At 40.0% G+C, this 14,392-nt stretch overlaps 1 protein-coding gene across 1 annotated transcript; it reads right to left on the bottom strand.

The window, feature by feature from the left end:
* Positions 1 to 289: 289 nt before the first annotated feature.
* On the bottom strand, positions 290 to 6,883 carry LOC103713591 (serine/threonine-protein kinase D6PK-like). Its single transcript, XM_008800573.4, has 3 exons — positions 6,674 to 6,883; positions 4,671 to 6,137; positions 290 to 1,327 (listed from the first exon to the last, which is right to left on the bottom strand). The coding sequence occupies exons 2-3, from the start codon at positions 5,909 to 5,911 to the stop codon at positions 454 to 456; spliced, it is 2,115 nt and encodes a 704-aa protein (XP_008798795.2). The 5' UTR covers positions 5,912 to 6,137; positions 6,674 to 6,883; the 3' UTR covers positions 290 to 453.
* Positions 6,884 to 14,392: the final 7,509 nt, after the last annotated feature.

Raw genomic sequence — 14,392 nt, 5'->3', positions numbered from 1 at the left:
GACCTGCAGGAAATTATCTATACTTCCAAAACGAAGAGATTTGTTGACTAATGGGCTCTGGAAGAGGCCAATTCTCCTTCAAAGAAACGGATGGGAGCAATTTCAAGAAAAACCTATGCTCCCTACAAATCTAAAATGATTTGCAAAACTCTCACCTTCTTGTTTAGAAAGAAATTTCGCATTTTAACAAGTGGGAACTGCAAGCACATGATGTTTCTCTTCGAAACAAGAGTTTGATTCGAATAATTGTTTTTGGGGTTTCCCATCAAAGCATTTTAAAAAAGCAATGTGAAAAGAGTGGAGAGGCAAGCTTCTCATATATAGGCAAATAAGAAATCAGAACAGGTTGGGACCCATTAGATATAGCATTATGGAGCAAAGGAACACCCATGGAATAGATTAGAAGACAATGACTCAATACAGCAGGAAGTAATAGCCTATAATCAGAAACTTCTAAAAGAACTCAAAGTCCAGATACTTTCCTCCAGACTTCATGTCTGCCCCTACCATTCTCTTGCTGCTACTCCCTACTCCTTCTACCACACCAAACTTCAGTGGCAGCTCCGTCTCGACCGGCCTTGGCACCTCTGGTGGTGTGCTGCATCGTATGAGTGCCCAGTTCACACCCTCAAAGAAGGGATGCTGTTTTATTTCAGTGGCTCCCCTCTTCACTCCCAGCCGATGCTGGGGCTCTTTAACTAAAAGACCTCTGATCAAATCTCTACTCGCATAACTGGTTGATGGAGATTCAGGGAATCTAAGTTGCTGACCAACTACATTAAACAATGTTGCCCTGTTGCCTGAGCCCTTGAAGGGTGTCTTGCCGTACAAGAGCTCATGCAGGAAGATACCAAAGGTCCACCAGTCAACTGCACTTCCATGGCCTTCACCTTTGATGATTTCAGGGGCTAGGTACTCATGGGTCCCAACGAAGGACATGGATCGAGCAGTTGTGGGCTCTGCCACGAGCTCAGGCAGGGTGGTGACCTGCTGCCCTGGCTCAGCCCTTGGCTTCCTTGCCTTCTTCTTGCTTTTCTGAGGAAAGAGCTTGGGCATAAAGCATGCAGGCTGAATGCAGACTGATGAAGGCTCAATGCAGGCAGGTTGGACACAGAATGCCCCACCAGCCCGTTTGGAAGGATCAGAGTCAAGTGATGAGGTTTTTATGAGGGTTGGTGAGACCGCACACCTAAGAGAGAGATCAAAATCTGAAAGCATTATGTGACCATCATCACGGACGAGAACATTTTCCGGCTTCAAGTCTCTGTAGACTACTCCCAGCATGTGCAGATACTCTAAAGCCAGCAGTACTTCCGCAGCATAAAATCTGATCAGATAAGAAAAGGAATCTTATGTTACACAGTATTTCAGATAGAGAAGTTGATGAATTCATGAAACACAACTAACAATACAGCAGATTTGTAACATTTGAAAACTGAGCTGATTCAGGTTGTGCATACAGGAAATATGGATATGAAATTAGTTCTGCATGCGCGCACAATGAATGTTATTCCAGACACGAGCGTCACTCTGGCTGTGATGCTTTATCTAAGTAGTGTTTCAAAAGAAAGAGAGGCCTAGTTCTAGATAGCGGTGTAGCAGATAACACTCTACTTGTTAAAAGGAGATTCAAGTTTTAATTTTCTTGATCCAAGCAATATGTGAAACATAACATCTTCTCGTAGGTACATGAATGGACACACGGATGAAAAGGGTTGGATATGCATTGGGAATTTTGTCCTGTTGAACTTAACTATAAATTAATGGGGAGAGAAGAAAAAACTTGAGCAAGGATGAAGGTGATGGAAATAGAAAGCCTCAGAACATCCTGCATGGCTTACCATCTCATTCTCTTTTATTTGGGAATAGATATGCACACCTCAACAACAATATACATATAAAATAGTCTCCATTACGGATCTAAATGAATCACTAAAGTATGAAGGATTTCCTTCAAGCATTGTGCTTGGAGGATGCTAAAACATTGTAAACTGTTTAATCTACACCAAGGATTCTTTCAAAATGTATTCAACACCCAACATTTTAGTGCTATCTGCATTATGCTTCTAAGGAATGCAAAAACATATACTTGAAAAGAAAAGGTAAAGTAGTTATTTAATCTTTTCATCTATTGAAGGTTAGTGTTACAATATGTAATTCTCCGTAAATGCTACTGACAAACAACTCAAAAGCAGTAAGAGCTAGTTCACAGGAAAAAGCAACCACAGGTTTAGTTAAATTTGACTGCTCCTTACTTCAGTGAGATCGATAAAGAATCAAGAGGCAATCGTTTGCTGGTAAAGGGCAAAGATGAGGATATCTCAGCTATGTTTGGTCTCCAAAGAATGGATAATAACAAAAGTGGATGTCGATGTTTTGATGATTAGATTAAAAAAAATGGTCTAGCTCATGCAAAGCAGAAGGTGTCAATTAAACTTGAGTTGCAAGGAGTGACAGCAGGAAGAAGAGTGAATTTGGGGATGAATTATGGAAGCCCCAATTCTTAAAAATGGTACAAGCAGGAGCACCTACAAAGCATAAAGGTAACATGCAAGTGAGTTACACAGATGAATTTACAGAAATCCCTGAAAATGATACAAGTGGGAGCACTAACAAAACATATAGATGATATGTTATGACCCTGACAAATCATATAGGAAGATAATTTAGTGACTAATTTCTAGTAAAAATATTAAGCTTAATGGGTCAAAAATAAATGGAGAAAAAATAATCTATTCAAACCATTTGTAGGAGTTATTCTTGCATATGAAAATATTTAGGAGCTAGAGTGAGAGCTCAATTGGTTTTTAAAGCAGGTGCAACATTAAAGGCAGTTTCTGCAACTAAGAGTCAGGCCATGTGTTTGGACAAAAGAGAAAGCCCTCAGAAACTAGAATGGAAATAAATTTCTGTTTGAGTCTCAAATTTCCATTTGGAGCTTTAGTACTCAAAAAATGACTTTATTCAGACGCCAAAGGTCTGCAGTTATTGTTAAAAACTGGTATAGATAGCATCAGTATTAACTTGGAATTATTAAAGATCTCAACTCCATATATTGTGTACATAAAAGCACTCTAGGATTTTTCATAAATCTGGGTGCATGAGACCACAAGGTCCACCATTTTATGTAGTTAATTGGCTAGGGAACCCAATACATGGACCATTCCGAAGTATCCTCATGAAAATTGTCATACAGAATTGTTACCAAAATTGCCAATTGCAATTAGACAAAGGGTATGCGTTTCTAGTTTTGAAGTTTAATTCACAGGAAGATTAAATAACTAGGAATACAAACCTACAATCTAAAATGGCATTATTAAAACAGTAGACCCCATGATTCAATTAGTTGCCGCATGGTCCAACTTTGGTTACTGAAGTGTACTGCAGGCCTCACAGACTGAAAGATATATGGGACTGACCCTATTTTTATTTTTTTGGTGATAAAGGGTGGGGAAACACACAAGTCTAAATTCTTAAAAATAAAACACCATATATATCAGCAAAAGCTAGGGTGTGAATATCTACAGGAAGTGACATAAGGGAGTAGTAATCTTCATTAGATCCCACTCCAGCAAGCTTATCTGCAGGCTGGTTGGCCTCTCTATAAGTATGGCTCACTTTGAAGAAGGAAAGTTATTGCTGAAATTGAATATATCCATAAGAAGGGGATGTTTTGGAGACAATCCAGTGCCACGTTTCTTGCCTTTTATCCAACTAATAACTGTGAAGGAGTCACCTTCAAGCCAAATTCTTGTACCTCCAAGTTTTAAGATTGCTGCCGTCAATCCTTCCCATGCTGCTCTTTATGATAGTGACTGCAAGATTAGTTAAAATTTGGAAAGCTATCCCTACCTTTTGTTTGTTGTACTCAGACCTAGATGGTGAGCACATCTTCAACTTCTTTAAACAGGATTATTTGTTAAAGTACCTATTGGGGACAATTGTACTGGGTAAAAATGTATTCATGGTCAGATCTCCAAATATATTGCCACAGAACAAGACCAAATAAGGCCCTGAAAATCAATACATATCCATCAAATAAAAACCACAAGGCAGTTTACCTGCTCAAAATCTAACATTGTCAAAAAGAGGTGGTAAATTAATTCTGTGAACAACCTACTCTAATATATAAATTAATATGCATCACATATATGTGAAGCAGTTATCTGAACAGTTCTCTCCTTTTGATCAATCGCATTAGAAAAGCTAAATGTGATTTCTGGATGTTCTGCTACACTTCACATTATAAGTTTGGAACTTAGAATGAAAATACATCCACATATTTTCAGAATTGCATGAAATTACTTGTATTTTATTTAATGTATCAGTATACCAATGAGTAAACCAATCAAAGGGGCATATAGACAATAAGCATTCTTAAAAGTTCAGAAAGAAGACAACAGTAACTCACGAAACCATTTTATATGAGAAGGCTTCATTAAAAAGGCATCAAGGATTTTTGCCTCACCAAAAAAATAGCACCAAGGAAAACAGTGTAGTTTCGAATGGTCACTGTTGTCTTATACCAAGAAAAAAAAAGGTGAAAGTGATAGCTCAGAAAGTAAAGATTATAGCAAGGCTAGAGCAAATAAAAAAATTACCAACACAATAAGTAGATGGGTAACTCATAAGCTAGCACAGTGAAAGCAAAATGTTCTGCTAAGCTCTACCTTGCTGCATACTCAGAGAAGTGCTTTCCTGGCTGCCGCTGCCTCAATGTGTGCAGATCACCACCTGGACAGAACTCCATGACCAAGCATGAGAACCTATCAGTCTCAAAATGCGTATACAAAGTTGGCAGGAACGGGTGATCTAGAAGCTGGAGGATTTCCCTTTCAGTCTGAGCCCTTGTCAACTTCTTCCTGCTCGCCAAGGACGCCTTGTCCATTACTTTCATTGCAAAGTAGCATCTGGTCCCGCTCAACTCAGACAGATAAACACTGCCAATGTCACCACATCCAAGCCGTTTAAGCAATCTAAAATGGCTCATCCCCAATAAACCATCCCGAGCCCGAACAGCAAGAATAGCCTTCCATCTTGGGTCATTACCCTTGTGAGGCTTATTAGCACTCGCTGTAACATTACTCCAGTTGCTATCATCACTGAGACCACTGCTATCACTCGCTCTGCTCATACTAGTCTTCGCACTCTCGAGCGAGTCTCCTCTAACGCTTCCTTTGGCACTCTCACAGTTCCTTTCCACGCTAAGCATTCCATCGCTGGTAATCCCTTCACTTCTATAAGTGCTTGTGCAGCTGTTCACAGCACTCATAGCAGTCGCCACACCTGTGCTGTCAATGCTACTGTGTGGACTGACGTTGCCGCTGGGAGGGAGGGAAGCATCCCACACACACTCCTTCTCGTCAGAGTCTGGAGGCAAGATCGCATTTTCCGTGGACTGCGATGCACGCGGAATAGAAAATGGAGAAGATGCTGCACCTGATTCGGTGGCCTCTTCAACCAAACTTTCAACCGGTGAGGCAGCGGCAGCATTTGGTTTCACCCCCGGAACCCGAATCGAAAGATCTTCTATAAAAGGACCTTTGACAGATAAGCCTTTCACCAAGCACCCTGTTTCAGACTTATCTTGCTCCATTGCCACATATACCGTCCTCATGAGGTCTGTATCAATTGGCTCCGGGGGATGACTTGCCCCTGAGAAAGAACCCCGCCCTCCTTCACAAGAGTCGGCACTCCTGAAGCTCTCAGCCTCAGGTGCCAATTCCTTCTCTTCTGGGAAAGGAACCTTTCCTTTCCATGCTCTAATGGGTATGGGTGGATCTAAAGTTTCGGATTTTCGAGCAGTAGTTGGACCTTCTTCAACTCTCAAACTGCGACCATGCGTACCCAATGCCTGATCAACACCAGGGAGCTGCCCGGGCAACATCTTGGACTCGGAAACCCTTTCCATCTCTGACAAATCTTTAGCATCACCAGGCTTTCAATTCAATAATCCAATCCTCAGTTTGCTAAATCAACCAAAATTGTGGCATATCTACACCGTAGACCGGACGGCAGGCGTGTCGAGATGAACCATCAGACTCATGAATTAAAATAGCTGATAAATTCCGCCAGTTTTAGCGTTTCATTCATCTCCTTTTGTACTTCAACGGCCCTTTTCTCTTCTTTCCAGCGACCTAAAGAAACCACGAGAAAAGCACTCCTTAGACCAAATTGTCGGACCTCCAAGTATCCAAACCCCATTTCTAATAGTACAGGCAGCATGATTGAAAAGAAAACAAATCCACGGATCTTCACCATAATCCTTACCAAACAACGCAAACACACATTCTCTAACGGTTAAAACAGGAAAATCTGAAATAAGAGAAACGGAAAATTTCTTTTTCCTCTAAACTTCGAAAAAAAAATCAAAACCTCAAACCAACTCCTCAGGATTCCTATCAAAGAACCAGTGGGAAAATAAAAAACAGAAAATTAAGAAAGCAAAATTAGTAAATCAAGAAATCTGATATTCCCGAAATCCTCATCCCGAGTTTGAACACAATTCCGATCCTTCGAATCCACGCCATAAAGAGCAAGAAAACCCCCTCCGAAGAGGAAATCTTCCACAAAAAAAAAAAACAAAAAACTAGAGAACTCCAAGATCTGTTGCCAAAGAAACAAAAAAAATGGCGATTTTTGAGAAAACAACGGCCGAAATTGACGCTCTCACCTCCAAATGCAAGATGGGAGAGATCAAACGGGAGCTCAAGACTAGGGTTTTCGGAGCTCGAGCTAGGGCTTTCGACTCCTCCAAACTCCCACTTCCTCCTCTCGCTCTCTCTCTCCTCTTTCTTCCCTCCAGAAAGAAGTAAAAGGGAAAGAAGAGAGAGCGGCAGAAGGAGCGTGAGATTGGGAGAGCAGCAGCGCAAATTCTCTTCCCCACTTTTTCTTATTTTATTTTTTATTTTATTCTTATCTTTTTCCGCTTTTACTTTTGGGATCGCCCATTTTTTATTTTTAATTGCGGCCGATTTGACGTGTCTAACTGTAATTAACCTTTAATTAATCAAGTGGTTAGGACTAAGAGCTCTGAAGGCGAGAAGCTTTGGGCAGCGTGTGGGCCCGGGGGTGCTCCCCTTTTACGCTACACCCGGCGATCCTTGGCCACCTCCCATGAGCATCGCGCTGTGCTCTTTCATTGCAACCGGTACGGACCTTGACACGTGCTCATCTGCCGTTGGATCTCCATCAGGCGTCAAGGCCTCGCTTTGACTCGATGTCTGGCGCCACCTGAAGCCCGAACAAGCGATCATGGCCGTTGGATCGGTTGATATCGTGCCGGAGATGGACACGTTGGATGGTGATTAGGGGATTCGATATACGATTTTTTTTGAGAATGGGAATCGTTGGTGGCGTCTGCGGAAGAGGACAGCTTGTCCTTCTTCGACGCTCTCCTCGGCTCTCCCATATTTCCAGTGAAACGGTAACGTATTATCCTTGCGCTCTCTTTGTTCTGAGGGAGTCCGCATAGAGATTTCTATGAACATCGTTAAGATATATGGTGGAATTATGACAGAGTTAAAGCATTTTCTAGTGGGCGGTGGTGGCATGAGAGGGCTCGTGGAAGGTGATGTGTGCATCACTGCAACCGTCATTTGAATTACATTCACAAGCGTCATGCATGCTTTTCTCTTATTTAAGTTTACTAGGCTAGCATGTGAATAAAAACCAAAATGAACGTATATTTGATTCATAATTAGAATTGAAATCAAAATCGAAAAAAAAATTTAAATATTTAAAAAGAGTCAGAATTGCATTTTGAGAGATTAGGATATTTCTATTTTTCTTTTGGTAATCAAAATTGGAATAAGGCTCCTTCCGACTAAATGGTTGGAATGAGAGTTATTCATTTCTATTTTCATTCAAGGGCTCAATTTTTTCTAACTAAATATATTCCATATTTTTTTATAAATAATGGTAATATATTTTGGGAGTCAATGCTATACAGTAAATTATATATTTGTTTCGTGAAATGATCTGTAAAAGTTGGATCCTTATTATAATTTTTCACCATATAGCAATATCTCTGATTGATAAATTAATCATTTACCCCGTTGGTCTAGATTGCGGTTTTGGCATTGAACCCTGTAATGGACTATTGGATCAGCTTCCCCATAATCAAAGAAGTCAAATCGAGTCATATCCATCTCTCATTTACCACCAAGCGCATGATATGTTAGGTAAATTGGGATTTGCGACTTGTACATGAACCTCATTTAAATAAAGTACAACAGGGTGTGGCTACAGGGGAGATGTAGATCATAGGTGGCCCCATTCATAAGATGATGATGACGGCCACAACGGCGACGATGATGATAGTAACGGTAATAAAAATAAGTCTGACGAGATGGGAAAGTGAGCTCGACTACCAAGGTTGGATCGAGCTATGTTGCGATTGAATTATTAGGTTAGATCTTGATTCTTATGTCTTACCTAATTTTGTTAGCCTAGGGATCCTCCCATTCAAACCTCAGTCCTCTGTTTTTCAGAAGGGCTCGGCATACCTTTTGAAGCACTTTGATGTCCGGGCCTCCTCCATGATTCCTTCCCACTTTCTTCGATAAAGCCTGTGGGGTGGTCTTCGTGGTGGGGCTCGTTTCCAATCCTCCACCATTTGAACGCTGCTAGGGTCCAATTTCTTTTTCTTTTGTCATGTGAATGGCCGTATCTGTCACTCTCTTGAAGCATACCGTGGTCATCGTAGTCTGGGTTCTTTGACCGTGACTTCACCCACTGGTAAATTTGAGAGGGCTCCAACCTCCAAGCTGCAGATGGGAGAGATCATGGAGACATACCACATAAGCACCCAATTTATGGTCCACTGATAGTTGAAATAGACTTCGGCTAATGTTTGGCTTACCCAAAATGAGCTTTTGCAGTTCTAGGCCAAATTATACTTTAACCAATATGGCCATCAACTATGCCAATCAGCTCGTCTTCTTCATGCGAGCCAATCACTGAAATAGGCACACGATGAACAGGCCTATAGAAAAAAGATGGTGTGATTGTTGTGGTGTATGACTGCATGGTGCATGTGGTATAGGATATAATTTTTTATATTTTAGACTTCTATAATGCATTAAAACATGATGAAAAAAACAAACAAACCACTTAGCCATCTTATTATTCAACATGCGCTGGATCAATGCAACTGGTGACGAGAGCTGAAATGATGCAAGAATTAAAATGGATCTGGCACAGTTATCCAATTGTAGCTACAAGACATGACTGAATCCAACAAAAAACTCATGATTCAAAGGTTCATGTAAAGTGAGCACTGTAGGGGACGGATTTAGGTTTTGGTGATTGTTATTGACTTTGGTTTTACTACCAGCTAATTTCAAATTTAAGTTCATCTTTTAACATCGATGATCAACAGAGCTGGCTGTGTAAATTGCTTTTGGTGGCCAAGTTGTTGCAGTAGGTGTTTGATGTCGTGAGATCAACCTCTGATAATGAAATGAAAGCTTTGCATGCGTTTGTTAGCTTTGTGGGATTAAGCAAAGGAGCGAGATATTCTCTAATGTCCCGCAAGCCTGCAAAGTGGATTGCTCGAGATTCCAAATGGAGGCTTTTTGGTGACGTTGTAACATGCTTGCAGCTTGGCAGCTATCTTGATATATTCTTTTATGTCCAAGTTGGATGGAGGTTAGATGCATTATCCTGTCGAATCTCATCCACAGTGCCACCTTTGCATGGCGTCGGATTGGGACCATGTCACCCCTACGTTACTGTTAACAGCAACACATACCCAAACCACATATCCAAATGTTCTTAATGGAGAATCTAAAACATAATTTCCTAAATGTTGATTTCTTGACAGAAAAAATGTTAATCTTGGATTAACATCCTGCTATAAATGGATGCACTTCCCTTCAAATTTGGCACAAAAAAGATAATATTGATCACAGAGATGCTGGGCCCAATTTATAATACCCAGCTTTCATTGGTAGGACCAATATTTAAAATAAAGATTAACGTTATAACTATTTTGGAGGCCAGCCGTTTTGCATATATAAACATGCATAATAAAAACAGAAATTTAAATGATGAATATTATATTGCTATAGCGACAGTTATTTATCCTTTTCCCTGTCATTAAAATGAGATAATTCTTTTTAGATTCAAATCTCCATGCTAGCTGGAAAAAAAATTACTGTTGAAAAGAATATTTTTTGAAAATGGGGGTAAATAATGGTTCAAGAAAATATGATTGTTGCTACCTGTTTTTGCTCACCCCAATGGTACATAATGATTGTTGTAGCATTCATTAGTTTTCTCACAAATATTTCTAGTTTAGTATCTCTAGATAAATAAAGATAGTTGTTTTTACGACGACAATAAACGATGGCAATGAATTATCACAAATATTTCTAGTTTACGATATTTTTATAAGCGTGACCAATTACTTCAAAGACACCTTCTGAGTTAAAAAGAGTGAGCTGCTTAGTGCACTTCGAGATATATTGTATTTTGACTTTTTTAGATATCTTCGTACTAGAATTATATAAATTATCTTAATTATCGATTTTGGTAAAAAAACAAAAAAAAAAAACAGAGTCTCTCTTTCATCCAGGGATATGGAAGTTATTCAAACCTTAATTAAACCTACCAGAGCACAGATTCGAGCTATAGCAAGGACACATCACTTTTTTGAATTAGCCTCGTCATAGTCTTAAATGAAATGGTCCAGGGCAACTCTTCAACTATGCGAGAACCAATGATGGCTTGGGGCCAGGACTTGGTCCCCTGGAAGCCATGAAAACTTTCGAGGACTGAGAGTTAGGAACTTGCTCATCTTTTTTTCCACTGATGCTTTCTGGCCACTTCAATCATCACTCTATCGCTCCACGTTTTCCTTCCCCTATCAAAAGCAAAACCCGTGATTTTATCTAAGTTTTTATAGTACAAAAGTGAGCTGCAATCAGGCTTGCAAAGGCAAGTAATGGTTGTGGAACAGAATTAGATCATTGTTTAGAAGAAATTATTTCAAGTTGGACAAGAGAATTGAGTAGTGTCGGTGTACTACTGCAACCCAAAGGGTGCAGGAATAGAGACGAGCAATTGCAGCCCCAATTACTTGAGAGATTATATCTAATTGCTAATGTACCAGCTCAATGGTACATCACGCCGATTTCTTTCCGCCATGGGTACTAGCTCGCCATCTCAACTAAAGGAAAAAAATGGGAGAAAATATTTGGCCAAGCACCCCTCTCCTGATAAGAAGAAAATTCTATCCAAGCACTCTCTGCCCCTCCCTCACCTACCTCCCATAAGAAGAAAATATTAGCCACAAAGAAATTACCAATATTCTTAAATATATATTAGAGGATATAATTTCTCCAATTCCTTCCCATGTTGTTTATATATTTGATTTTATGGCTAACCTTGTAGTTGAAACTCCAGCCAAGTTTGGCCACTGTTCAAGTTATAAGATTTATTGTAGTAGGCTGCGATTGATTCATGATATCCGCCGACTTTTGGGCGAGTGTTTATCCCACCGGGCCACTCACGCCTCTAGGGAGGCTAACAGTGCGGCTGACTAGGCGGCATCCTTCGCAGCTCGGCACTCTGGAGGTTACATTTGGAACAACTTATCCTTCGTTCCATCATCTTTGTACTTTCTTATTCTTTTTAATCCTATGAACTGTATCCATACCCATTGTGTGTGAGCCGCCGTTGTACCAAAAAAAAAATTCCTTCACCACTCACCAACCATTAAACTTTAAAATTATATAATTTCAGCATATTATATATTTCAATAAATATATTATAAATATAAAATTATTATTACAATGACATATATAATTATTATTATATCAAATAAAATTTTATTATATGATATTATTATAATAAGTATTGTTATAATTTATGATAAGTATTTAATAATAGTTTTTTTTTGCATGAATACTCTTCTAAAAATTTAAATTTGTAAAATTTATATTTATTTTTGTACCTTCATAAAATACTATTTTTGCACAAATGCCGCTAATATAACTGTTTTTCTAACACCATTAATAAAAACCATATTTATTTTAATTAAAAATAAGATAAAATTTTAAAATTATTTTTTGGTTCCCCCATCGCAATCTTCTTATAAATATCTCTTTTTTGCACATCTATCCATTAAGAATATTCTAATTATTTCAATTTGAATTTGTTAATTTTGTAATGGCGTTAGATGGCATGGATACATATTGCAAAAATAGGTATTAAAAAAGATAGAATAGTAAAACAAGTATTTTAAAGGATATACACGTAAATATCAATTTTGAGAGAATTTTTATGCAAAATTCGATATTTAGGAGGGTATTTATGCAAAAAAATCTTAATAATATGACTACCGTTTTGGGTTGAGATTTCTAGATCCTAACCTGATCAAAAGCGTATGACATACCTAACAGGTGAGAGAGTTAAAAAGCTTTAGATATGGTCAGTTTTGGGCTTGGTGCTAAGCAACATGGGCTGCTCACTTAGATGCCAATCTTGGGCCAACTCGTGACTAAGATGGTAAGGCATCGTACCTCTCAAGCGGCCTAGAATTGGTTTACCACGTGGACTTGTATATAATGGCTGAGGCCCAAAATCTAGGGATGCGCAAAAAAAAAATAATCAAACCGCGAATCCAATCCCAATCAATCTTTTTGGTTTGGTTTATATCAGTTATTTGTTTGAAAATTATCAGTTGTTTAGACTTAATCCGGTCCATTTATTCTAGCCCATTGAACATCAATTCTATATAAAATAAAATTTTTGTGATTATACTTAGCCCATTCCATATAGCCCACCTCATTGAACATTAATCCGATAAATTAAGCCAAACCAAAACGAATTTTTTTGATCGGCTTGAACAAGTTTTCTTTTTTTTAAAGCAGATTGGTTCGATTTTAGTTATCATTTTAGAAAACTGGTTTAAGCCGGTTCAATTCCAAAAATAACTTTAAACAGATCCAATCTGCATCATGCACACCTTACCAAAATCTATTCTCCAGCCTCATGGATGACCTAAAATTCCAGCCCATGGATGTGTTGGATTTTTGTTATTTTAAAATAAGATTTGCTTGAAATGAATATAATACCAGTTGGATGCCGCAATAGGTGAAAGGCAGTTACAACTATAACTGCATAAATGCAGTTTCACTCCAAGAGGTGCCAGGTAGTTTTCACAACCTTTCACACTCCATAAAAGACACCCTTCTCATTCCAAACAGAAAGATATTATCATTATTTTCTATCTATTTGCCGTTACTTTGATCTCTGGTTCAGTTCGAATTCCAGTTTTTTGCAATCTGTAATTTGAAACAGAGCAGTCTTGTATCCTGAAAACAATATTGCTGTGGTTATCCCTATTGCAAACCAGAGGGAGGCAATAATTGTTTGAAAGATAGATTTACAGTCGCCTACTGCTCTACGGTGAAGCCATTTCCTACTCTTTTTTTAACAGAATGTGCCTCCCGAGCACCCGGCCCCTAATCCCTACGTCCGCAAATATATTTCACACGGATTATTTATTTATTTATTTTTGCTACACGCGAACTCTACATTGTTCTTTTTTACCGCCGGTCCGTACGTAGGCTTGCTCGTCCTACGGCTGTCCTACTTTCTCATCCTAGCGCCAACCCCGGTGCACCTGTCCGCGTAAATATTTCTATACGATTTTATTCGACACGGAGAGCGTATACCCTTCTTCCAAAGTAAGCACGGAGAGCGTATATCCTCGGGACCTAGTCACCACAGCCCCTTCCGCTTTGAGAAGGTTTGGCTATCGTACCCACAGTCCTGGGACATTGTTCGTGAGGCATGGTGCATCCCGGTGCGTAGAGATGCAATGCACCGGGTGTCGCGCAAACTAGAATTGGCCAAGAGGCGTCTTCGGCGGTGGAACCGTGAGGTTGTGGGCGATATCTTCCGGAGAGTAGAGGGGGTAGAGTCTGCGATCTCTGAGTTGCAGCGGAAAGAAGACCTAGAAGGTGCACTCTCGGCGGATGACATGGGCGACCTTCGGGGGCTCCTAGCGACCCACCACTCACTACTACAGCAGCACGAGATCTTCTGGCGACAGAAATCTCGAGTTCAGTGGGTACGTGAGGGGGACCGTAATACTAGCTTCTTCCACCGGACCACGATCATCCGGAGACAGCGGAGTACGATACACTCGCCACGAGATGGGTCTGGACTTCGGGTGGAAGGGGAGCCTGCCATTAGTCAGGCCCTGCTGGACTTCTTCCGTGACAGATGGACGGAGGATGAGGTCTCCGGCGACCGAGACCATCCCATGTGGATGGACGCGAGAGTCGAGGATTCGGAGAATGCAGCCCTGGTCCGACCAGTGTCGGCACAGGAGGTTCGGAGGCAGTCTGGGCTTTGGCTCCAGACAAGGCCCCGGGAC

The sequence above is a fragment of the Phoenix dactylifera genome, chromosome 2, assembly GCF_009389715.1.
Source record: "Phoenix dactylifera cultivar Barhee BC4 chromosome 2, palm_55x_up_171113_PBpolish2nd_filt_p, whole genome shotgun sequence".
NCBI lineage: Eukaryota > Viridiplantae > Streptophyta > Magnoliopsida > Arecales > Arecaceae > Phoenix > Phoenix dactylifera.
The sequence above is the reverse complement of the archived record's forward strand: the minus strand, read 5'-3'. Positions and strand labels throughout refer to the sequence as shown.